This window comes from Hypanus sabinus, chromosome 4 (assembly GCF_030144855.1).
Source record: "Hypanus sabinus isolate sHypSab1 chromosome 4, sHypSab1.hap1, whole genome shotgun sequence".
Classification (NCBI taxonomy): Eukaryota; Metazoa; Chordata; class Chondrichthyes; order Myliobatiformes; family Dasyatidae; genus Hypanus; species Hypanus sabinus.
The window spans coordinates 157560496-157587893 of NC_082709.1; the positions used below are offsets into that span (position 1 = coordinate 157560496).

General features: G+C 40.6%; 1 protein-coding gene across 1 annotated transcript in view; it reads right to left on the reverse strand.

The window, feature by feature from the left end:
- The window catches only part of LOC132392378 (NXPE family member 3-like), a 131214-nt gene that overhangs the window by 12829 nt on the left and 90987 nt on the right, over positions 1-27398 (reverse strand). The window contains exons 2-3 of the mRNA XM_059966198.1: positions 22653-22820; positions 564-1339 (exon numbers count right to left, since the gene is read on the reverse strand). Of these exons, the coding sequence (XP_059822181.1) occupies positions 564-1339; positions 22653-22769 (893 nt within the window). The 5' untranslated portion in view covers positions 22770-22820. The remainder of the gene's footprint in view (positions 1-563; positions 1340-22652; positions 22821-27398) is intronic.

Consider the following 27398-nt stretch of genomic DNA (forward strand, 5'->3'; position numbering starts at 1 on the left):
TGCCCAAAGGCTGGCAATGGAACCAAGTCTTGCTTGGGTTTCAGACTACAGGATTACCACATGAATCTTGCAACAGGTCAGATATTAGTAGGCGCCAATAGAAATTAGTTTTTACAGACCATCTACAACATTTCGTGGTAGGCAGATTGTCGTAATCTGAGTGTGATTATGCCCAGTACCACCACAGTTTTGGAGGTTTTCCGTATTAAAGTGCTTATACTTCCAGATCAACAATAATCTCACATCCTCAGAAGGGATAAAAGAAAGCAAAAACTAAACAGCTGGAGGATGTGGGCATGCCAAGCAGCATTTGTGGAGGCAGAGGGCTGGGTAGCGTTTCAGGCCGAGACCGTGCATCAGCAGCGACAGATCAATATCTCTACAGCACCTGCCACCCCTTGTATTCCTTAAGCTCAATAAGAATTTCAGCCAGATGCATGGCTTCAGCTTACAGAGATGAATCACATTGCTCTTTTAAAGAAATTAATTTGATTAGTTCATGAAATCAGTTTATAGATGTGAAGAAAATGAATGCCAGTATCTAATGAGAATGATAACCATACCTTTGTAAATAATGCAATTCTTCTCCAATTAAGAGGTTCTTCTTATAACCTCCCATCTCATGGTTGACACGAGATGAGCAGGGTAGCTTCTCTGGTCTGTAACAGAACCAGGGCTCCCCAGTTCTGAGATCAGTAAAGTTACAGAGTGGTTTAGTTTGAGACAAACAGAAATTACACACAGTGGTCTGCAAGGTATTCCCCGATTTGAAAGTGCTTTTAAAATACACTCTGTCTGGGTTTTCCTTCCGTATTCTTTTAAGGGCTTGAACCCCTTCACTGGGATGTACCAAAGAAACAGACACATGGACTTCTCCTGGCCAGAATAAGGTAAAATTGATGTGATAAGTTCCATTTTGGTGATCTGTAACCATTCCTGCCGAACCAGCTTTCAACTCTGGAGTGTGGATCCGGGCTTGGAGATAGTCACCCCCGTACTGCTTCGGAGTTCCTTCAAAATCATACATACGCACCATCACCTGTAACTGATCTCCAACATAGACAGTCTTTCCGGAATTTAAAATAACAAAATATGCATGTGATGGGTCACTGCTTTTCTGAAAAGGCACATTAGGGCTGGGAGGCTTTGGCCATTCAATCATTTTGATCAGAGCCACACCCTCTGATCTTTCTTCAGGGGTGAAGCTGTGAATTTGATAGCCACATTTTAAAAGACTGTCAGTCCAAGATGACGTAGTTTCCTCCTTTAGCTGCTCTGCTGTGTGATTAAACTTTGGATCTGGATATTTCTTCCATGTTCCATCTGTTTCACCTCCAAACTGTAGAAAGGAATATTTTAGTAAAATAACTATATTTGTACATAACGTTCATCTTCTTAACTTACCAAATTGAAGCCTCAGAAAATGCAGGTATTTTAATACCAGAAGGGAGTTGTTCAGTATCTTGCCAGATGGGAAGATAGAAGGTCAAAAATGAAGGAAAGAACTGAACCTTCAAAGTTATCTCAGAGTATAGATGTAAAATCATATTACAGGGAAGAGATGTAGATGGATAGATAGCTGGAGTAAAAATAAGATCACAGAAACAGACTCATATGAAAGGAAGCAAGCACTTTGTCTCAGATACATCAATTCAGCGTAGATACCCTTTTTCCTATCACAAACAAGAGAAAATCTGCAGATGCTGGAAACCCAAGCAACACACACACAAAATGCTGGAACTCAGCAGGCCAGGCAGTGTCTATGGAGAAAAAATACAGTTGACATGTTGGGCTGACACCCAAAACCTGCTGAAGGGCCGCAGCCCGAAACGCCGACTGTATTTTATTTTCATAGATGCTGCCTGGCCTGCTGAGCTCCTCCAGCATTTTGTGTGTGTTACCCTTTCTCCTTAAATCTATGACCTCTATGTCTTGATTCACTAACCTAGAGTAAAAGATTATATGCATTCATCCTCTCTATGCCCTCATGACTATATATATCTCTAGAAGATCACCCCACATTCTTTTACACTTCAGAGAATAAAGTCCTAGCCTGTTCAAGCTCTCTCTATGTCAGTCACACAAATCCTGACTACATCCTTGTACATCTTCCCTGCACCCTTTCCAGATCAATACCATCTCTCCTATAGCAGGATGACCACATTTAAAAGCATTACTCCAAATCAGAATAAAAACTATGTTTATCACTCACCTACACTGTGAAGTTTATTTTAGGGCAGCAATACGGTACACAACTGCAATATAACATCCTGGCTTCCATACTCAATGTTCGAGCACATGAATGCTATCATGCTAAATGCTCTTTTTCACCATCCTGCCCACCTGAGATACTGCTTTTAGTGAATCATGTACTTGTAATCCGAGGACTCTTTGTTCTACTACACTCCTGGAGGCTCTACCATTCATTGTGAGAGCCCTATCCTCCTTTGTCCTCGCAAAAGACAATATTTTTCACCTATCTGAACTAAACCATTTGCCATTCCCCAGCCTGCTTACCCAGATACCATCTAATTCTAGATAGCTATCTTCACTATCTATGATAACACACATTTTAGTGTCATCTGCAAACTTATTAACCAAGGCCTAGAAACATAGCAAACCTACAGCACAATTCAGGCCCTTTGGCCAACAAAGCTGTGCCGAACATGTCCTTACCTTAGAAATTACCTAGGGTTACCCATAGCCCTCTATTTTACTAAGCTCCATATACCTGTCCAGGAGTCTCTCAAAAGACCCTATCATATCTGCCTCCATCACTGTCACCGGCAGCCCATTCAACGCACTCACCACTCTCTCCATAAAAAACTTACCCCTCTGTACCTACTTCCAAGCAACTTAAAACTGTGCCTTCTCATGCTAGCCATTTCAAATCTGGGAAAAAGCCTCTGACTATCCACACGATCAATGCCTCTCATCACCTTGTACACCTCTCATCAAGTCACCTCTCATCCTCCGTTGCTCCAAGGAAAAATGGCCGAGTTCACTCAACCTATTCTCATAAGGCATGCTCCCCAATTCAGGCAATGTCCTTGTAAATCTTCTCTGCACCCTTTCTATGGTTTCCACATCCTTTCTATAGTGAGGTGACCAGAAATGAGCACAGTACCCTAAGTGGGGTCTGACCAGGGTCCTATACAGCTGCAACATTACCTCTCAGCTCCTAAATTCAATCCCACAATTGATGCAGGCCAAAGCTACGTGTGCTTTCTTAACCACAGAGTCAACTTGTGCAGCAGCTTTGAGTGTCCTATGGACTCAGACACCAAGATCCCTCTGATCCTCCACACTGCCAAGAGTCTTACCATTAATACTATATTTTGCCATCATATTTGACCTCCTAAAATAAACCACCTCACACTTATCTGGGTTGAACTCCATCTGCCACTTCTCAGTCCAGTGTGCATCCTATTGACGTCCCGCTGTAACCTCTGACAGCCCTCCACATTACTCACAACACCCCCAACCTTTGTGTCATCAGCAAATTTACTAACCAATCCCTCCACTTTCTTTTCCAGGTCATGTATAAAAATCAAAAAGAGTAACGGTCCCAGGACAGATCCCTGAGGCACAGCATTGGTCACTGATATCCATGCAGAATATGACCCATCTAAAACCACCCTTTGCCTTCTGTGGGCAAGCCAGTTCTGGATCCACAAAGCAAGATCCCCTTGGATCCCATGCCTCCGTACTTACTCAGTAAGTCTTGCATGGGGTACCTTATCAAATGCCTAGCTGAAATCCATATAAACTACATCTACTGCTCTACCTTCATCAGTGTGTTTAGTCACATCCTCAGAAATTTCAATCAGGCTCATAAGGCACAACCTGCCTTTGACACAGCCATGCTGACTATTCCTAAGCATATTATGCCTCTCCAAATGTTCATAAATCTTGCCTCTCAGGATCTTCTCCATCTACTTACCTACCACTGAGGTAAGAATCACTGGTCTTTAATTTCCTGGGCTATTTCTACTCCCTTTCTTGAATAATAGAACAACACCTGCAACACTCTAATCCCCTGGAACCTCCCCCATCCCCATTGATGATGCAAAGATCATCGTCAGAGGCTCAGGAATCTCCTCCCTCACCTCCCACAGTAGCCTGGGGTACATCTCATCATTCCTAGTGACATATCCAACTTGATGCTTTCCAAATGTTCCAGCACATCCGATTTCTTAATATCTACATGCTCAGGATTTTCAGTCCACTGTAAGTCATCCCTTCAATCACCAAGATTCTTTTCCTTAGTGAATACTGAAGCAAAGTGTTCTTTAAGTACCTCTACTATCTCTTCCAGTTCCATACACACTTTTCCACTGTCACTCTTGATTGTCACTCCTATTCTCTCACATCTTGTCCTCTTGCTCTTCACATCCTTGTAGAATGTCTTGGGGTTTTCCTTAATCCTGTCCACCAAGGCCTTCTTATGACCCCTTCTGGCTCTCCTAATTTCTCTCTTTAACTCCTTCCTGCTAGCCTTATAATCTTCTACATCTCTATCATTGCCTAGATTTTTGAACCTTTTGTAAGCTCTTCTTTTCATCTTGACTAGATTTACAATAGCCTTTGTACACTACGGTTCCTGTACCCTACCATCCTTTCCCTGTCTCATTGGAACGTACCTGTGCAGAACTCTACGCAAATATCCCCTGAACATTTGCCACGTTTCTTCCATGTATTTCCCAGAGAACTCCTGTTCCCAATTTAAGTTCTTTCCTGATAGTCTCATATTGCTCTTTACTTCCAATTAAATGCTTTCCCAACTTGTCTGTTCCATCTCTCTCCAATGCTATGCTAAAGGAGATAGAATTATAATCACTATCTTCAAAATTCTCTCCCATTGAGAGACCTGACACCTGATCAGGTTCACTTCCTGATACCAGATCAAGTACAGCCTCTCCTCTCGTAGGCTTATCTACATATTGTGTCAAGTGGGCCCAAGTGCAGAGAACTTAGACAGTTCCATAACTGATTGTTAAGACCTTAAGAAATAGGAGCAGAATTAGGCCATTTGGCCCATCAAGTATCATCCGCCATTTAATCATAGCTAATCCTTTTTCTCTCCTCCTCAATGCCATTTCCCCGCCTTCCCCCCGTAATCTTTGATGCTATATACAATCAAGAACCTATCAATCTCTGCCTTAAATACACCCAACAACCTAGCCCCCATAGCTGCATGTGGCAACAAATTCCACAAATTCACCATCCTCTGTCCAAAGAAATTTCTTTGCATCTCTGTTTTCAATGGATGTGCCTTTCTATCCTGAGCTGTTGTCCTCTTGTCCTAGACTCTCCCACCAATGGAAACATCCTTTCCACATCTAATCTGTCTAGTCCTTCAAACGTTTGAAAGCTTTCAATGAGATCACCCCTCATCCTTCAAAATTCAGTGAGTACAGACCCAGAGACATCAAACATTCCTCGTATCCTGGAATCACCCTGGTGAACCTCCTCTGGACCCTCTCCAATGCCAGCAAATCTCTTCAAAGATGAGGAGCCCAAAACTGTTCACAGTACTCAAGTGAGGCCTCACCAGTGCCTTATAAAGCCTCAGCATCACATCCCTGCTCTTGTATTCTAGAGCTCTAGAAATGTATGCTAACATTGCATTTGCCTTCCTTTCTTTCTTTTTAATATTTTTATTGTTTCCCATTAACAAACATATCAATATTAATAATGGAACATAGAGATCAGGAATACTTTAATAAGATGTAAAAACAGATATTCCAAGTAGGAAATGGAGTCTAACCTCCCAGACTCTTAGTAATTAACCATGAATAAGAAATTAGAAAAAGAAAAAAAGAGAAAGAAAAACCCCAAACAAAAAAAAAAATAAGCTGGAAAACACAAACAAAGATTGGGCTGTCATACTTTGTCGGTTAAATTTATAAATTGTCGTTAACTCCTCTCCTCTATACAGGAACATACCTTAGGCTTATCAGGTCTGCACTGCCTATGGGGCCAGTTAATTAATCCTCTTTTTTTGTACTCTATCCCTCTGATCTCTGTCTTACTCCTGTATCTGTCTAAATGCCTCTTAAGCATTGACTAGTGAGTCAGGTGGTGTGGTATGCTGCGTCTGGTGCTCCCGGTGTGGCCTTTTATATATTGGTGAGACCCGATGCAGACTGGGAGACCATTTCGCTGAAGACCTACGGTCGGTCCGACAGAGAAAGCAGGATCTCCCAGTGGCCACACATTGCTATTGTATCTGCTTCCACTACCTCCTGTGGAAGCACATTCCAGGTACCTACCATTCTGTTTATAGAAAACCTCTCCCTCAAATCTCCTTTCAACTTCGCTACCCCTTACGTTAAAGCTTACAAATTGACATTTCGATTCTGTGGATAAAGTTCGGTGTATCTACCTTATCTATGCTTTTTATGTTTTTCTAAAACCTCTATCAGACTCACCGGAATGGTGAGTCGGCTGGTGTGGTATCCTGCGTCCGGTGCTCCCCGTGTGGCCTTTTATATATTGCTGAGACCAGACGCAGACTGGGAGACCATTTTGCTGAAAACCTACGCTCGGTCTGCCAGAGAAAGCAGGATCTCCAGTGGCCACACATTTTAATTCCGCGTCCCATTCCCATTCTGATATGTGAATCCATGGCCTCCTCTACTGTCAAGATGACAGTATGACCCCATCCCTGACATATTTAGTTGTTTGCCTGTTCTCCATCTCCCTCTGGTGCTTCCCACCCTCCGCCTTTCTTTCTCCCAAGGCCTCCCATCCCATGATCATTTCCCTTCTCCAGCTCTGTGTCACTTTCGCCAATCACCTTTCCAGCTCTTAGTTTCATCCCACCCCCTCCGGTCTTCTCCTATCATTTTGCATTTCCCCCTCCCTGCACTACTTTAAAATCTCTTACTATCTTTCCTTTCAGTTAGTCCTGACGAAGGGTCTCGGCCCAAAACGTCGACAGTGCATCTCCTTACAGATGCTGCCTGGTCTGCTGTGTTCCACCAGCATTTTGTGTGTGTTGTTTGTATTTGCAGTCTTCCCTTTCAAGCTTTGAATCTCTTTTGCATCATAAAGGCCCTTGCATTACCTTCTCAACAAATCTCACTGTTTGTCTATCATAGATATAATCCCAGGAACTGGTTTGATGTTATCTCTCTGCAGCTGCGTAAGCATTTGGTCAACTAGCAGTGGCAGCAGGGACTTACTGCTAATGTCATAAGAACGGTGACGACAGCATGACAATGGCCAAACAAGTTATTCCTAAGGTTAGTAGGATATAGTTACCCGACCGTTAAAACAATGTGGCATTTGGCCAGAAAATGACTGGAAGACTTCAGATGGATGATCCTTGCTGAGAGAAAAGAAAAGGCTGAGATAGGGCCCAAGGATTCCTAGCAGGGATGAGGTGAGCATTTGTCTTCTCAAACGCCTGTAAGGATTGAGAACTATGACTGTTTTTCAGGAGGCTCAGCTGATCTAATTAGTTAATTTTACCAATTTGGCCCAGGTGTCTAATGCAAATCTGCACCCCAGTATGGTGTGGGAAAGGGGGTGCACCACATTTGGGATGAAGCCTATGAAGAAGTGTAGGTGGACACTACTCATCTCAGTTACATGGTACGGAACCCTGAGAATTCCTGCTTCCATTTGCTGCTGAATACCCTCGACTTGTTCAAACACTGAGCTCAGAACCACATCTGGGGACGGTCACTCTCCATTCACATTTTGATCAACTGTTGCAAGAACACTACAATGAAAGTAACCTTTAACAAACCAGAACCCACTTCAGCTTCAGTGATACTAGAAACACCACAGATGAGAAAATGAGTAGACAATGTGGTCCTGCTAGTGGCATCATAGTAGCTTGCCAACATAATGGGAGCCCACAAGCCGCACAGTAGGCCGATCTATCATCGGGCTGGGGAAGCTATGGAAAGCTTCTGTACCGTTAACTAATGAACTTCCAGGAGAGAGACAGATCAGGTTGGCCCAAGTGCAGAGGAGAACATAGACAGTTGCATAACCAGTCTTTAAGACCTTAAGACATAGGAGCAGAATTAGGCAATTTGACCCATCGAGTCTGATCTGCCATTTAATCATAGCTGATCCTTTCTCTCTCCTCCTCAATGCCATTTCCCCGCCTTCTCCCCGTAACCATTGATGCTATCTCTGCCTTAAATACACCCAACAACCTGGCCTCCGCAACTGCACGTGGCAACAAACTACACAAATTCACCATCCTCTGTCCAAAGAAATTTCTTCACATCTCTGTTTTGAATGGACGTGCCTCTCTATCCTGAGGCTGTGTCCTCTTGTCCTAGACTCTCCCACATGGGAAACATCCTTTCTACATCTACTCTGTCTAGTCCTTTCAACATTTGAAAGGTTTCAATGAGATCACTCCTCATCCTTCTAAATTCCAGGGAGTACAGACCCAGAGCCATCAAACATGCCTCGTATTCTTTAATAATCCTTGTGAACCTCCTCTAGACTTTCTCCAGTGCCAGCACATCTCTTCCAAGATGAGAAACCCAAAACTGTTCACAACACTCGTGAGGCCTCACCAGTGCCTTATAAAGCCTCAGCATCACATTCACGCTCTTGTATTCTAGACCTCTTGAAATGAATACTAAAGTTGCATTTGCCTTCCTCACCACTGACTCAAGCTGCAGGTTAACCTTTAGGTTGTTCTGCACAAGGACTCCCAAGGCCTCTTGCATCTCAGATTTTTGGATTTTCTCCCAATTTAGAAAATAGTCCATGCATCTATTTCTACTACTAAAGGGCACGGCCATACATTTTCCAACATTATATTTCATTTGCCACTTCCTTGTCCATTCTCCTAGACTATCTATGTCCTTCTGCATCCTGCCTGTTTCCTCAACACTATCTGCACCTCCACAAATTTTCATATCATCTGCAAACTTGGCAACAAAGCTTTCTATTTCATCATCTAAATCATTTATATACAGCATCAAAAGAAGTGGTCTCAACACCGACCCCTGTGGAACACCACTAGTCACTGGTAAGCAGCCTCATGTGTGGCACCTTGTCAAAGGCCTTCGGAAAGTCCAAATATACAACATCCACTGCATCCCCTTTATCTATCCTACTTGTAATCTCCTCAAAGAATTCCAACAGGTTCATCTGGCAGGATTTTCCCTGAAGGAAACTATGCTGACTTTGACCTATCTTGCCCTATGTCACCAAGTACTCCAGTACCTCATCCTTAACAATTGACTCTAACATCATCCCAACTACTGAGGTCAGGCTAACTGGTCATAATTTCCTTTCTGCTGCTTTCCTCCTTTCTTAAAGAGTGGAGTGACATTTGTAATTTTGCAGTCCTCTGGCACTATGCCTGAGTCCAATGATTTTTGAAAGATCATTTCTAATGCCATAACAATCTCTAATGCTACCTTTGAGCCCTAGGGTGCAGTTCATCTGGTCTGGGTTACTAATGTACCTTTAAGTCATTTAGCATTTTGAGCACCTTCTCTCTTGTAATAGTAACTGCACCAGCTGCTCTTCCTTCACACACCATGTTAAGGACTGTACCAAAAAGGATAAACCAAAATCCACAAATGAACTGGGAGATACAACCCTACTAAAGTTCAGCTCTGCCGCATTCAAATCAACTAAACCTGACCTTTACAAGAAACCAAAATACGACCTCTGAAAAGCTGTTAAAGATGACAAGTAACTGCACCAGACAAAAATTGAGTTCCAACACAGCTATCACTTATGGCAGGGCTTACATGCTGAAAAGGCAACAAAGTTAGATCGGACAGCATTGCCAACAACAGCATTTCCCTTCCTGATGTATTTAGAACACATTCTGTGCTTGTTTTGGATAGAAGGGAATGACTACGTCACTACACATCTTGACAGTGCAGCTGAACCCACAGTCACCATTGCAGGTATTAGATTAGCCATCTGGAGAGTGAACCTGTGGAAAGCATTTGGCCCAGATGGTGTCCCTGGATGTGTACTTAGATCCTGTGCAGACAGCTGGTGGGGGTATTTGCAAACATTTTTAACCTCTCCTTGCTTCCTTCTGTTGTTCCCACCTGCTTTAAGAAGGGCATTATCAACCATGAATCCAAGATATAAATGCAATATGCCTAATGACTACCACTCAGTAATTCTAATATTCACTATCATAGATGCTCTGAGAGGCAGGTCATGGTATTTATTAAGTCAAGGTTTCCCTTCAACCTCAACCCATTACAATTTACCCACTGGCAATACAGGTTAACAGTGGATAAAATCTCCTATCCTACAATCATCTCTGTAGTATCTGGGCAATAAAAACACCTTTGTCAGATTGTAATTTATTAACTACTGCTCCACCTTCAGTTAGTAGGGATAGGCAGACACATCTCTACCACAATTATTCTAAACACTGTTGCTCCTTAAGGTTGTGTCCTTAGCCCCTTATTTTATTCCCTGTGCGCACATGACTCTATGGCCAGGTTCTGTTCTAACTTCATTGACAAATTTGCAGATGATACCACCATAGTAGGTTGTATCTCAAATAACAGGGAGTTGGAGTACAGGAAGGAGGTATAGTGTTTAGTGACATGGTGTCATGACAATGATCTTTCCTGTAGTGTCAGCAAAACAAACAGTTGGTCATTGACTTTAGGAAGGGGGAAGTAACCGAAGTCCTACCTATCTCAGTGGTGTCAAGTGGGTGGAGAGTTTCAGATTCCAGAGAGTGAATATCACAAATGGCCTGTCCTGAATCAACGATGTAGACACCATGGCCAGGAAAGCTCAACAATCCCTTGATGTCCTCAAGAAGCAAGAGGAATTTGACACATCCCCATCAGCCCTTATCAATTTAACACCACGAGAAACATCCTATACGGATGCACAATGGGGCAGCTGCTCTGCCCATGACAACAAGAAGCTACAGAGATGTGGATGCAGCTCAGCACAACATATAAACCAGCCTCCCCTCCACTGACTCTCCCTGTACACTCTGCTGCCACAGTAAAGCAGCCAGCATAATCAAAGACCCCACACAGCCCAAATAATTTCTCTTCTCCCCTCTTCCATCAGACGGAAGATTTAAGATCCAAGAATGTTTAGTGTCATTCCTCAGTATACAAATGTAAAGGAGAATGAAATGATCATTACTCTGGATCTGATGCAGCATAAAAAACATAAAGAACACAAAAATAACAAACTAAAAGACATGATATATAAAAAGAAAAACAATCCGGTCAGCATAATGTACAAGTGCTGTTATATACATAGGCTCTATGCATATAAAGTGACATTGTGTTGTGAAGTATAATCACTGTCCAGGGCCAGTCAGCCTTTTTGACAACCTCAGCTTTCTAACCTTGCAGCTGTGAGCTTCTAGAGATCAAAGAGTTGTTCTGAGTAAGTTAAATTTCTAACCAATATTCATTGTTCAGCTTCTTGTCTTAAACAAGAACCTGTCTTTGGTTTTTAAAGCAAGTAGCAAGCAATAATTGGTTTGAAGTTAAAAGGACTACATTCCAAATAAAACAGCACTGAGTATCGAACACAGGATGCTGGCCCCCAGAACTGGGCCAGATGTAGTGGAAGTCAAAGATGTTGTACTAATTGAACTTGGATCGAACCAGACAAGGAATTTGCTTGGAAAGGAAGCCTGCAGACCAGATCGATATCATCACTTAGCACATCACATAACTGATCTGTCAATAGTTGGAAGGGTTGTGTACTCAGAGTCAGAATTCGCAGCATTAATTATGGGTACCTAGAACTCTGTCCCCAGAAGCTTTCAGATCAGCCGCTTCAGCATTCACTACAGAAAAGGATCTTGGCAATTGAAGGGATGACTTACAACAGATTGAAAAGCTTGAGCATATAGACATTATGAAACAGGATGTGCTGGAGCTATTGGAAAGCATCAACTTGGATAAGTCACCAATATGGGACAAGATGTACACCAGGCTACTGTGGGAGGTGAGGCAGGAGATTGCTAAGCCTCCAGCAATGACCTTTGTATCATCAATGGGGATGGGAGAGGTTCCAGAGTATTGGAGGGTTGCAGATGTTATTCCCTTATTCAAGAAAGGGAGTAGAGATAGCCCAGAAAATTAGAGACCAGTGAGTCTTCAATGGTTGGTAAATTGATGGAAAAGATCCTGAGAGGCAGGATTTATGAACGTTTGGAGAGGCATAATATGATTAGGAATAGTCAGCATGGAATAGTCAAGGGCAGGTCGTGCCTTACGACCTGACTGAATTTTTTGAGGATGTGACTAAACACATTGATGAAGGTAGAACAGTAGATGTAGTGTAAATGGATTTCAGTAAGGCATTTGATAAGGTACTGCTTGCAAGGCTTACTGAGAAACTAAGGAGGCATGGGATCCAAGGGGACCTTGCTTTGTGGATCCAGAAACGGCCTGCCCACAGAAGTGGTTGTAGACAGGTTATATTCTACATGGAGGTCAGTGACCAGTGGTGTGCCTCAGGGATCTATTCTGGTACTTTGCCTTAGTATTCACAAGTGAAAAGGATTGTGATCAGGATGAGGTTGAAGTAGAGCGGGCCTGTGTGCTGGACAGTGTGGAGATTAAGGAAGAAGAAGTGCTGGATCTTCTTAAAAACATTAAGATTGATAAATCCCCAGGGCTGGATATGATACACCCTAGGTTGTTGTGGGAATTGAGAGAAGAGATCGCAGGAGCATTTGCTATGATCTTTGAATCTTCTTTGGCTACAGGGTAAGTGCCGGAGGACTGGAGAATTACAAATGTAGTTCCCTTGTTTAAAAAAGATAATAGAGAGAAACCTGGGAACTATAGACTGGTGAGTCTTACGTCGGTGGTCTGCAAACTACTGGAAAGGATTCTTAAGGATAGGATCTACGAGCATTTGGAGAAGTGCTGTCTACTCATAGATAGTCAATATGGCTTTGTGAAGGGAAGATTGTACCTCATGAGCATTATTGAGTTTTTTGAAGAGGTAACAAAAGAAATTGATGAGGTTATAGCAGTGGATGTGGTCTACATGGACTTTAACAAAGCATTTGACAAGGTCCCTCATGAGAGATTCATCCAGAAAGTCATGAGGCATGGGATAATTGGAACCTTGGCTGTATGGATAAAAAATTGGCTTCAAGGAAGAAAGCAGAGGGTAGTAGTGGAAGGAAAGTATTCTGCCTGGAGGTCAGTGACTAGTGGAGTGCCGCAGGGATCTGTCCTGGGACCCCTGCTATTTGTGTTTTTTATAAGTGACCTGGATGTAGAGGCAGAAGGATGGGTGAGTAAGTTTGCAGATGACACGACTATTGGAGGAGTTGTGGATGGAGCTGTAGGTTGTTGAAGGTTACAAGAGGATATAGATAGGGTGCAGATTTGGGCAGAAAAATGGCAGATGGAGTTCAAACCAGACAACTGTGAGGTGATGCATTTTGGAAGGACAAACCAGAAGACTGAGTACAGGATTAATGGTTAGTTACTTAAGAGTGTGGATGAACAAAGTGACCTTGGGGTTCAAATCCATACATCCCTCAAGGTTGCTGCACAGGTTGATAGGGTAGTTAAGAAGGCCTATGGGATGCTAGGCTTCATTAACAGGGGTATTGAGTTCAAGAGTAGATAGGTCATGTTGCAACTCTACAAATCTCTGGTGAGACCGCACTTAGAGTATTGTGTTCAATTCTGGTCACCTCAATTATAGGAAGAATGTGGAAGCTATGGAGAGGGTACAGAGGAGATTTACAGGACGTTGCCTGATTTGGAGAACAAGTCATATGAAACAAGGTTAGCAGAGCTGGGACTTTTCTCTTCAGAGCGTAAAAGAAAGAGAGGGGACTTGATAGAGGTCTGCAAGATTACAAGAGGCATAGATAGGGTGGATAGTAAGTACCTGTTTCCCAGAGCACAAATAGCAAACACCAGAGGGCATATGTACAAAATTAAGGGAGGGAAGTTTAGGGGAGACATCAGGGGTACGTTTTTTTACACGGAGGGTTGTGAGTGCCTGGAATGACTTGCCAGGGATGGTGGTGGAGGCTAAAACATTAAGGGTATTTAAGAGCCTCTTGGACAGGCACATGGATGAAAGAAAAATAGAGGGTTATGGGGTAGTGTGGGTTTAGTACTTTTTAAGGATTATATGGGTCAGCACAACATGGAGGGCTGAAGGACCTGTACTGTGCTGCAGTGTTCTATGGTTCTATGGTACCCCTTCTCTTCATGATTTTTATAAATGACCTGGATGAGGAAGTGGAGGGATGGGTTAGTAAATCTGCTGATGACACAAAGGTTGGGTGTGTTGCGGATAGCATGGAGGGCTGTCAAAGGTTATAGCAGGACAATGATAGGATGCAAAACTGGACTGAGAAGTTGCAGATGGTGTTCAACCCAGATAAGTGTGAGGTGATTCATTTTGGTAGGTCAAGTATAATGGCAGAATACAGTATTAATGGTAAGACTCTTGACAGTTTGGAGAATCAGAGGGATCTTGGGATCCAAGTCCATAGGACACTCAAAGCTGCTGCTCAAGTTGACTACGTGGTTAAGTTAGCATCTGGAGCATTGGCCTTCATCAACCATGGGTTTGAGTTTAAGAGCTGAGAGGTAATAAAAGACATTAAAAAATTGAAGCTATGGAAAGGGTGCAGAGGAGATTTACAAGGACGTTGCCTGGATTGGGGAGCATGCTTTATGAGAACAGATTGAGTGAACGTGGCCTTTTCTCCTTCGAGCAGCACAGGATGAGAGGTGTAGAAGATGATGAGAGGCATTGATTGAGTGGATTGTCAGAGGCTTTCTCCCAGGGCTGTAACAGCCATCATGAGAGGACACTGTTTTAAGGTGCTTGGAAGTAATTACAGAGGAGATGGCAAGGGTAAGTTTTTTTACACAGAGAGCGGTGAGTGCATGGAATGGGCTGCCAGTGACGGTGGTGGAGGCAAGATATGATAGGATATCTTCAGAAACTCTTGGATAGATACATGGAGATTGAAAAAAACAGGGATATGGGTAACTCTAGGTAACTTCAAGTGCCAGGCTTTGGATGTTTCAGAAAGGACAGGAAGGAAGGAAGGAAGGAAGGAAGGAAGGAAGGAAGGAAGGGGGCATGGCACTGTTGATCAGAGATAGTATCATGGCTGCAGAAAAGGTGGAAATCATGGAGGGATTGTCTATGGAGTCTCTGTGGGTGGAAGTTAGGAATAACTCTACTGGGGGTTTTTCATAGACCATCCAATAGTAACAGGGACATCAAGGAGCAGATAGGGAGACAGATTCTGGGAAGGAGTAACAATAACAGGGTTGTTGTGGTGGGAGATTAAACTTCCCAAATATTGATTGGCATTTCTCTAGAGTGAGGGATTTGGATAGAGTGGAGTTTGTTAGGTGTGTTCAGGAAGGTTTCTTGACACAATTTGTAGATATGCCTACAAGAGGAAAGGCTGTACTTGATCTGGTATTGGGAAATGAACCTTTTCAGGTGTCAGGTCTCTCAGTGGGAGAGCATTTGGAATCAGTGAGCACAATTCTATCTCCTTTACCATAGCATTGGAGGGGGATAGGAACAGACAAAATAGGGAGACATTTATTTGGAGTAAGGAGAAATATGAGGCTATCAGGGAGGAACTTGGAGGCAAAAATTTGAAACAGATATTCTCAGGGAAATGTACGGAAGTTATGTGGCAAATGTTCAGGTGACATTTGTGTGGGGTTCTGCATAGTTATGTTCCAATGAGACAGGGAAAGGATGGTAGGGTACATGAACCGTGGTGTACAAAGGCTGTTGTACATCTAGTCAAGAAGAAAAGAAGAGCTTACAAAAGGTTAAAAAAAACTAGGTAATGATAGAGATCTAGAAGATTATAAGGCTTGCAGGAAGGAGCTTAAGAATGGAAATAGGAGACCCAGAAGGGGTTTGAGCAGGCCTTGGTGGACAGGATTAAGGAAAACCCCAAGTTATTCTCCAAGTATGTGAAGAGCAAGAGGATAATACATGAGAGAATAGATCCAATCAAGTGTGACAGTGGAAAAGTGTGTATGGAATCAGAGGAGATGGCAGAGGTACTTAATGAATACTTTGCTTCAGTATTCACTATGGAAAAGGATCTTGGCGATTGTAGGGATGACTTGCAAAAGACTGAAAAGTTTAAGCATGTGGATATTAAGGAAGAGGATGTGCTAGATCTTTTGTAAAGCATCAAGTTGGATAAGTCATTGGGACTGGATGGGATGTACCCAAGGCTGCTGTGGGAAGCGAGGGAGGAGATTGCTGAGCCTCTGGCAATGACCTTTGCATCATCAATGAGGACGGTAGAGGTTCTAGGGGATTGGAGGGTTGTGGATGTTGTTCCCTTATTCAAGAAAGGAAGTAGGGATAGCCCAGGAAATTATAAACCAGTGAGTCTTACTTCAGTGATTGGTAAGCTGATGGAAAAGATCCTGAGAGGAAAGATTTATGAGCATTGGAGAGGCGTAACAGGATTAGAAATACTCAGCATGGTTTGTCAAAGGCAGGTTGTGCCTTATGAACCTGAATGAATTTTTTGAGGATGTGACTAAACACATTGATGAAGATAGAGCCGTAGGTGTAGTATATGAATTACAGGAAAGCATTTGATAAGGTACACCATGCAAGCCTTATTGAGAAAGTAAGGAGGCATGGGATCCAAGGGGACATTGCTTTGTGGATCCAGAACTGGTTTGCCCACAGAAGGCAAAGAGTGGTTGTAGATGGGTCATATTCTACATGGAGGTCGGTGACCAGTGGTGTGCCTCAGAGATCTGTTCTGGGACCCCTACTCTTTGTGATTTTTATGCATGACATGGATGAGGAAGTGCAGGGATGGGTTAGTAAGTTTGCTGAATGACACAAAGGTTGGGGGTGCTGTGGGTAGTGTAGAGTACTGTCAGAGGTTACAACGGGACATTGATGGGATGCAAAACTGGGCTGAGAAGTGGCAGATGAAGTTCAACCCAGATAAGTGTGAGGTGGTTATTTTTGGTCGGTCAAAAATGATGGCAGAATATAGCATTAATGCAAGACTCTTGGCAGTGTGGAGGATCAGAGAGATCTTGGTGTCTGAGTCCATAGGACACTCAAAGCTGCTACGCAGGTCGACTCTGGTTAAGAAGGCATCTGGTGCATTGTCCTTCACCAATCATGGGATTGGGTTTAAGAGCTGAGAGGTAATGTTGAGGCTATATAGGACCCTGGTGAGACCCCACTTGGAGTGCTGTGCTGAACTCTGGTTGCCTCAGTACAGGAAGGACGTGGAAACCATAGAAAGGGTGCAGAGGAAATTTACAAAGGTGTTGCCTGGATTGCAGAGCATGCCTTATGAGAATAGGTTGAGTGAACTCAGCCTTTTCCCCTTGGAATGATGGACGATGAGAGTTGACCTGATAGATGTGTACAAGATAATGAGAGGCATTGACCATGTGGATAGTCAGAGGCTTTTTCCCAGGGCTGAAATGGCTAGCATGAGAGGCCATAGTTTGGAGGTGCTTGGAAGCAGATACAGAGGGGATGTCAGGGGTAAATGTTTTACGCAGAGAGTGGTGAGTGCATGGAATTGGCTGCCGGCGATGGTGGTGGAGGTGGAAATGATAGGGTCTTTTAAGAGACTCCTGGATGGATATATGGAGCTTAGAAAAATAGAGGGCTGTGGATAAACCTACGTAGTCCTAAGGTAAGGACATGTTCGGCACCGCTTTGTGGGCCAAAGGATCTGTATTGTGCTGTAGATTTTATATGTTTCTACATATCTAATTTCTAATTAAGTATGTTATGTGTGATGAGCAAACCATGGGGAGATGGGGTCCAGAGTTGACCCCCGTGAACTATGCTGCTAACAAGCGAGAGATAAACAGGGGAGAGGCACCATGCTGCACATACTGATATTGAGAGAGACACAAAGATTTAAAATTATGGCTTCTTCGCTGATTATTGACTTTACTTTCAAGGACTCTGCCTGCTTGTGTGAATCCTTGTGGACACAGCAGAGTGATGCCAGGTGCCTGCTGAGACAGGAGGGAGTGGCCAGTTTGATGGACATGGTCAGTTGATGGATGGCTGGTACCCTGGCTGGGGAGATAAAAGACAGAGTCTACTGAGACACAGGCAGACACGCCACTGGACACTGAAAGAGTGTTGTGCACCCACAGGAAGGTGGGGGCTTGGAGGATTGATTCGGGGGAATCGGTCAGAGGCTCACAGTGTGTGAAACCAAACCAGTCGGGGCTTGTGTGTGTGTGTCCACCCACGTCTGGAGAACGGAGGGGTCATAATCGGTGACCACAACGGTACAATGAAACAAGAAGACAACGGAAGGTTTGCCTGCTGCAGCTGCTCATCTCTCACTCTCTCTCTCTCCAATGTCACAACAGCAACTACCTCAACCCAAACTGAACTGAACTGAACTCTGCATTATCTTAAGACTATTCATTTACCCCTAAACTACGATAGAGCTTGGTTTTGATTCTTTTTCCTACACTTCTATGTTTATCATTGCTAACCTGTTTTATATGTATATTTGAATTTTTGATATGTATTACTTAGTTTAGTAATAAACACCTTTAGTTACAGTATCACCAGACTCCAATGTATCATTCCATTTCTGCTGGTTTGGTAACCCAGTCACAGGGTACGTGACAAGTACATGTTCCGCACAGCATTGTGGGCCAAAGGGCCTATTTTATGTTGTAGGCTTTCCATGTTTCTATCATCAGTGTGAAAGGTAAATGCAAAAATATTACATGTGTAAGAAGTCATCCAAAGAGCAAAACAAAAAAAACAGTATAAATGTTCGAGTGTAATCGGACTTGTTAGGGATGATCAAGTAACATCAAGAGGAATGACAGAAAGACTAGGAACAAAAAATCATTCCTCTACTTCTAACATCTGCGATGGATGACTTATTCATCTGCAACTCATTAAAATGAGTTGAAGTCTGCTTAACCTATAGGAATTATACTTGCGTTTTGGAAATGTTTTGTGTTTTGGGAATCTTTTATAAGATAGAAAATCTCTGTGAGTTTTAAATGTGTTTTAAGAGTTTGTCTGGATTTAAAATTAATCCCTAAAATTAATGAAATGTGTTTAAACTACTTAGTTTGCTGCAAGTAGATGCTCCTTGGTAGGGAGGGGTGAACCACTGCTCAAATAGTGGGTTTTGGCAGCTAAGCCCACAGTGGAGGATAAACAAGGACATGATCTAGACTTTAAAGAGTAAGGGGCTACTATATGACTTCCCTTTTGTGAGTGTACCGTAGCTATATTGGATAGGTCTTAAGATCTTAGTTTGAGCTTAGAACTTCATGGTCAGAAAACTCAATACCAATACAGGGTGGTGTGTAAGTAGATTAAATAAAAATAAAGTAGATAGCATGTACCATCAGGGTCGAGGACAGCTTCTACTCCACTGTAATAAGTCTATTAAATGATTCCCTGATATAGTAAGATGAACTGTTTGACCACAAAAATACCTTGTTCATATCTTGCACCTTCTTGCTTACATGCACTGCACTTTCCCTTTACCTGCTACACTTTATTCAGCATTTTTTGTTCCAATTTGCTCTGTCTAAATGCACGGTGTAATGATTTTATCCGTATGAACAGTATGTAAGACAAGCCTTTCACTGTATCTCAGTACATGCGGCAATAATAAACCGATTCCAATTCAACTACTGTCTAGGGTACCCAGAAATCAAATGAACATGGTCTTTGACTGCCCTAGCTGACTGTATTTGCTCAGCTATATTTTAGGAAACAAACTGCTTTAGGTAACCACTTGTTTGAACACTTGTTCAGTTATTGTAAAAAGTTGATATTTTGTTCCAATCATTGCACTGTTCCTGTTGTGAACAGTCGGCAGATACTGTATTTCATGAAAACAACTCTAATGAACAAAGTTTGATTAAAAAAATGCCATCATGACAGCAGAAAAATTTACATTCAGTAAATTAAATGCAGCTTAAGAGGCTGGTTTTTCCAATATTCTCAAACACCAGTTTGGTGTACAAACCCATTGTTTAATAACATCCTTCAGAAATTATCTGCTGTTTTTACGGGCTCTGTTTTATATCTCACTATGCGATTGATTTAACTCCCTATTGATGTAATGCAGGGTCTAATTAGAGATAAACAATAAACATTAGACTTGCCTGTGAAGCTTACTCCACTAAATACATTAAACCAGGCTGGAGAAATATATGAGCACAAAACCTTACACTAAAGATTAGAGTGTAATGTCCAAAAACCAAGTGAAGAGAACCATAATCTCATTTAGATACCAATGCAAATTTGAGAAATGCATATGTATTGTGAAAGAAAGGTACATAGAATTCTTCTCCTTAGGCTTATGCTTGTGGTCAAGGACAACTTATTTCACTCTGGGCTTGAAGATTCTGAAATGGATATTAAGGTAATTGTGGAAACTGCAGACTTTTTCACAGATGGGGCAGATGATGACTGATGAGATGGGCACGTGGGAAGCTGCGAGGTAGTTTGCTCCGTCTGCCCTGTATATCCTCCTGTGCACGGATGTGGTTCTCAGTCTTAAATGCACCTTCTCCTTTTTAAGCAGAATAGAAATTTCCAGGAGGCAGAAGAAATTTTATATTATTCTGGGAGACCTTGAACACAACCTTGAATCTTTTCCTATCTGCCTGATAGTTTCTATTACCTTGTGATATGCTGTTTAATATTTGTCTCTAACTGATGTCAAAAGCATTTGTTATTTTCAGAACTTTAAGCTTTTATTGCCGTTATTCTTGATCCTCCCAACTCTCCCAGCCCAAATTACAATTTTTTTCCCGCCTTATCATCTTGAAGGCAATTAACCAGGAACGCTGACTCTATTTATCTATACCAGGTTTGTTCCACAATGCATTGTACTAGGAATCATGAACACTTTGTAAAGTTACATCACACCATATTTATCTTGCCAACTGATTGACATGTATGAAGATTAAATTCACCCACAACTATTGCCATAACTTTTCTTACCATTCCTGTAATTGCTTGATTTATGCTCTGCCCTAGAGAGTCTATAAACCATAGCCACCAGTAGCGGCTTTCCCTTGCTATTTTTCACTTTCATTCGCAGTGACTCTACAACTTCATCTTCCAAACTACCATAAGTTTTCACTCTTGCACCGTCTTTCATTGTTAACAGAAGATCGCAACTTCCTTTTTATTTTTGCATATTCTTCAAAATTGTCAAATTATCCAAAATGTTCAGTATCCAGCTTTGTCATCTTGCTATCTTGATTCTGTAATATCTATTCAGTCATATTTATGCTTGTTTCTGCCATCAGTTCACTTAACTTGTTACAAAGTATTGGTGCATTTAGGCAAAGAACTCTAACTTTGACCTTTTACAATTTTTCTTCATGTTCACACAATTGACATCAGGCAAAAAACAGCTGAACAGCCAAACACATGAAAGAATTCTCATAGACAGGGATCAAGGAAGAAGGAAAGGAAACTGATATTTTAAATATTTAAAGGAGCACTTAATTAAAACTGAATATTTGTATCATAAAAGCTTAAATACAGTCAACCTTACAATTTTTGTCTTTATAGCTATTTGTGTGAAGAAATTACAATTCACATACACAGCATCTCACTGTAAGCAGTAATTAAAGTCACTCTGCAAAGTATACACTGCACTTGGAATCATGGGAGAGACAAGAAGTGGAGATATTTCTACCATCACAGATGCAGCAGAGAAAGCATGAAGATGGCTCTGGATAAAGAGGGCAGATCCGCTAGGGCACAGGCCGGGGTCTGATTAACCCCGGTCAGGTCAACTGGGTGAGGGTGTATGATGTTGAAAGACCCGAAACACCTGATGACCCCAGGTAATATCACTGATGATGTGTCCTAGCTTAGCATCATGCAGATGTTTCTGTAAGAAGAAAGCCCTGTTGCTCTTCTAGCATTTAAATTCTGAGACCTCTCAACAAGCACCAAAAATGTTCAGGATATTTTACAGCAAATGGCTCATAAAGACTTCTTTTTTGACAATTCTGATTATTTTTCTTTTGATTACAGTGGAGAAAGATTCAAAAGAGCATTATCTACTGAGAAACAATAAGCCTTTGGCTGAAACGTCAGAATTGACAAGTCAAGTTCATGAGCAGATATCCTGAAGGTGCTCACCATTTCACTGAGTAAGTACAGAAAATTGCATCATTACAACTGAAGAATCTGGGCCAATTATAGAAAAGAAGGGTGTATTCTGTGGACCAGTGGATTTCCAAAGACTTTAAAAAAGGAAGTGAGAATATTGCATTCTGAATTCTAAATCCAAAGAAGTTTAAGCAAATATGTTTTAGTTATACAGTAATTTCGGGAAAGTGGAAACAGAAAGAAGGCACAGACCATGTGAATTTCAGAAAATCAAGTATGCAAGTTTGGAATTTGCATAGGTGAACAGAGAAAGATATAAAGAAATATGGGCAAAAGACAGGTAACACATTTCAATCAGATATTAAGTTGTAGAAACAGTATGTGTAATTAAATCAAATATTCCAATGAAAAGGTTTAAAACAAAGTCAAGTATTCAGATTGCAGCAAGAAGTCACCATACATAAACATTACATTGTTATACTCAACACGTCAAAGTCTTGTTTCATCTATCTACATCATGAACATATTGTTGCATTTATTCTACACACCTTCATCCATTGAAAATTTAGAAACATCACCATCAATCCTATGAGTAACATCAGGACAAAACCCCAACGGAAAGGTGAACGAAAGAGGGTGGACTTTTTTGAGTGTTGATCTTCCATGTTTGGAGCTCACAGTGGGCGTGTGTTAATAATCACTTCTGGAGCTTAAATCTGCAATAGCACAGAACAAGCATTGAAACCCAGACTGACAACACTATAATGGTAATTCATATGCAAATTTTCATTTTAATTGGCAGCACCATTACAGAAAAACATTCAAACAATTTTGTCATCCACAAATACTCTTGTCTTTCCTCAAATGAATCCAAGCATTTCTGTTTTTATTTTCGATTTCCAACATTTGCAACATTTGCTTGTTGAATCCCACACTCTGTTTATTCCTTGTGCACTTCAATATCTCACATGGTCTAATCCTGCACTCTCTCTCTCTCTCTCTCTCTCTCCATATTTGCAGGCACATAATAAAATAGGCCAAAGTCAGCATGGTTTCCTTAATGGGAACTCTTGCCTGACAAATCTGTTGGTAATCATTGAGGAAATAACAGGCAGGACATATTGTGTATTTAATATATCAGTAACATTTAAGTAATATTGTAAATATATTGTTTGATTAAGCATTCTTTGTTGTTATACATAATTTTATATGTTATACATTATTGGTTATCTGTAAGAGGAGTGTGAATGGCATACGTCATTACGCCACCCTGTTGTATGTGCACACCCACTAAAATAAAACAAAGTAGACACGTTACCCCTGGACTCCTGTGTTTTTCTTTTCATTAGTTTTTGGAATTACAAAACATAATGACTGCAACAAGGTAGTTTTAAAATGAGCCCGAGGTTACTACCTATGTTTCATTCTTCAGAAGGAAAAGCAGAGGGAACGCTGTTAGAGTTTAAAATAGTATGCATATATTTCTTTGGATGGGGAGAAAGATGGTTGAGTTAAAAAATAGGCATGAAATGGACAACATTCAGGGGTTCATAAACAGTGAGTACTGGATGATAATAAAATTAATAAATACATAAAGCAGAATTGGCTGGCTGCATCATAAAGAAAGATGTGTTTGATTGCACAACAGATAACTGGATAGTGTATACTGAACAAGCTGAGTAATATTTTTGAAGTAAATGAAATAGCTGATGAAAAGCAAATGCCAGTTTTGCTGCATACAATAGGTGGAAAAATATACAGTTTGCTTTGAAGTTTAACTGCTCCAACAAAACTAGCTGTAATATGCTTTGCTAATATCATGCGGGAACAAAACCATTGTTGATTGTAGAATGCTTCAGGTTTTGTAAGAGGAATCAAAAGGAAGGGGAGTATATTTCAACTTACTAGGCTGAATTGAAGAGATTGTCAGAGCATTGTCAGTTCAGTGATGGGCTTAATGATGCACAAAGATATTGTATAGTTTGTGTAGTCTTACAAGAAAGCATTCTTAAATGCTCCTAACTGAAGAACAACTCACATTCAAAAGAGCAGTTGGAATCAATGTATCAATAGAAATAGCAGTGAGAGACACAACTGAGTTGCAAACAGGAATGGAATTGAGTGTGAGCAAAATTGCAACATCTAAACAGAAATCTGCCTGGTTGAACACTTGGGTTAGCTTACACCAAATAGATGCAGGTTTAAAGGCAAAACTTGGAGAAAATTAAACAAAATAGGAAGAATGTTTTGGGCTGACAAAAATATATGGATTCACAGTGAAGACATAAAGATAAAATGTCAAGTTGCAGTTTCAACAAGAGCACTAATCAGCATGCTGTTGATAAAAATCTGATAGTGCTGAGAGTGACACAGCACTGGGTAGCCTTGTGATTTATAAGTCCTATACCTATATATATATATATATATATACCTTGATAACATTTTGCTCCATTCATTGAATCGATTTTGATTAATCTCTATTGGTATGATCGGAAAGAGATATATATAGTCTGGGCAGTATATTCATTTTAATAGATTCAATCATTGAACTGAGACTAAAAAAGGGAATTAGGTTCCATCTTGTTATATCTTCCTTAATTTTTTTTATATAAAGGCTGATAATTGCATTCTGATAATTTTGCCAAATCTTTTGGCATAATGATGCCCAAATATTTGAAAGACTCTGTTTGCCATGCCCAGGGATATCTACTTCCAATTTCTCTTGGTGGGTTATAGTAATATGAAGAGCATGTTGATTGCCTTAGATAGATCAAAATGTCATCTGTGTAACAAGCCAATTTATACTCTGCCCCTTTAAGAGTAATTCGGCTGATATCTTCATTTTGTCTGATGTGTTGAGCTAATGGTTCCAGATATAATGTGAACAGTAGCAGTGACCCTGCATAGCCCTGTTTCATGCCCCTTTCCAGGTTAAGACTATTTGATAAGTATCCATTGATTTTAATCCTAGCAGTAGGGCTGTCATATAGTGTCTGTATAGTTTTAACAATTGTGTCATGGAAACCAAATCTATGTAAAATTCTGTAAAGAAAATTCCAATTAACCAAATCAAATGCCTTTTCTGTGTACCCTCTTATCACTATTGTTTTGATTTTATTTTTTTGTATATGATCCTTAATGTGACGTGTCCTTCATATCTTGTCTTGTGTTTGGCATTGTTGTATAAAACCTGTCTGATTATTATGTATCAGTATGGGTAGAAACTCTTCTAATCGTTTGGCCATGATGGAGGTACATAATCTAAATTACTAAATCTACATTAAGAATGGATATTGATCTAACTGATGCTCATTCCATTTTATCCTTGCCGTTTTTCGTTACAGCTGAGATTATCACTTCCTTCCAGCTGGTTAGCATTTGTGCCTTTTTTAGAGCCCAGTTCAGTGTGGGGGAGTAAGACAGGATTTAACTAATTTTTAAATTCTTTGTACCAGTCTGCCATATACCCATCTGATCCTGGTGATTTGCTTAATTTAAGCATACTAATTGCAGCTTTAAGCTCAACTTCAGTTATGTCAGCAGTCATCGTTCTATTTTATTCTTTGCTTAAAGTGGGTAACTCTAGAGAATTCAGGAAGTTGTCAATTTGGGTTATGCTTCCCCCTGGAATCTTAGAATTCAGAGTTTTGTAAAACACTTCAAAGGCTTCTTGACTTTCACTTAATTTATCCTTTATTGCTTTTGTTCTTGGGTCCATAATTCTATGAATTGTATCTTCTGCTTTTTTTTTTCAGTTTCCACACCAGTATTTTCATAGATTTCGATCCACTTTCATAATGTCTCTGTTTCAGAAACATTAATTTTTTCCTGATTTCTTGTGTAGCCAAACTGTTAATTTCATTCCTAATTTTTAAAATTTCCTCTAGTGTATACTGCGCCAAATTCAATTTGTGTTTTTTCTAGTTCCTACAGCCTATTTTGTAATTCCTCTAATATTTTATTCCTTATTTTTTTCTTAAATGAAAATATCGCTATAATTTTCCCTCTTAAAATAGCCTTCAGAGTATCCCACAGAATGGGAGGTGAAACCTCTCCATTATCATTGAATTCTAAGTAAAGACCAATTTCTTTTTTTAACTTGTTCCTTAAAGTAAGGATTATTGAGTAAACTTGAATTTAGTTTCCAAATAGTATTCTTTAGTTGTAGGTCAAAATCAACAGATAAATATATAGGTGCATGGTCACTTACATCTATTGTCCCAATTCCACAGGTGTTTATTTTGTCTTTGTCTTTTCCAAATAGTCTATTCTTGTATATTCAGCATGTGCGGGCAGAAGAATGAGTGCAATCCCTTCTGTTGGGGAAGAGGTCCCTCCATATATCAATTAGACCAACACCCTCAAAAGTGTATTAACTTTCTTATGTAAGGACTTGGTTTCATAGGTATTTCTATTTGAAGAGTCTAACTTTGGTTGTAATTGTAAATTTAAGTCTCTCCCACATATCAGGAGACCTTCGGTTTCTGCTACTATAATATTAATAATTTTCTAAAAAAACTATCACTTTCTGGGGGTGCGTATATATTCAATAGAATAACTGAATTTCCATCTATATTCCCCTTTACCAGAATATATCTGCCCTCCTTATCGCCCATTTCAAATACTTTTTCAAAATTTAGCTTGCCTGAGATAAGAATAGCAACTTCTCTCCTATGTCCTGATTTATATGAGGAGAAAAACAAATTAGTGAAGCCCATTCTCTTTAGTTTTCCATACTCATTATCACTTAAGTGAGTTTCCTGTAAACATACTACATGGGCTTGTTCTTTTTTCATCTTGGATAGAATTCTACTAATTTTGATTGGATTTAATAGCCCATTAACATTAAAAAATGAATTTTACTTTGTCCTTAGACATGTGTATTTATCTGTCAATATATCATTGAAATTAGCAGAATAAAACTTAATCGATCTACTCCCTGAACAAATAAAGAATCAAGAAATGTGAATAATAAAAAAGGCAATGAAGGAGTTATTCCAAGCCTGAAGTCTCTAGTATATGACCCTGGGTTGATCTGGATGAAATGTCTAGCTGTGGGGGTTAGCCCCTCCTACCTGTGAGTTGCAGTACCCATAAAAATAAGTGAACAAATTTATATCCATTACACAGAAAAGATTTCCCAGTGTATTCCCATCATATATATATTCTCATTTGGATGGGAATAAAAGGAGTGAATGAATGAATAAAAAAGAATAATTGAGTAATATAAAATCCACATTGTAATAAGTATTTCTCCAGATAAGTATATCACCATCTATTTTTGCTTCCTTTTA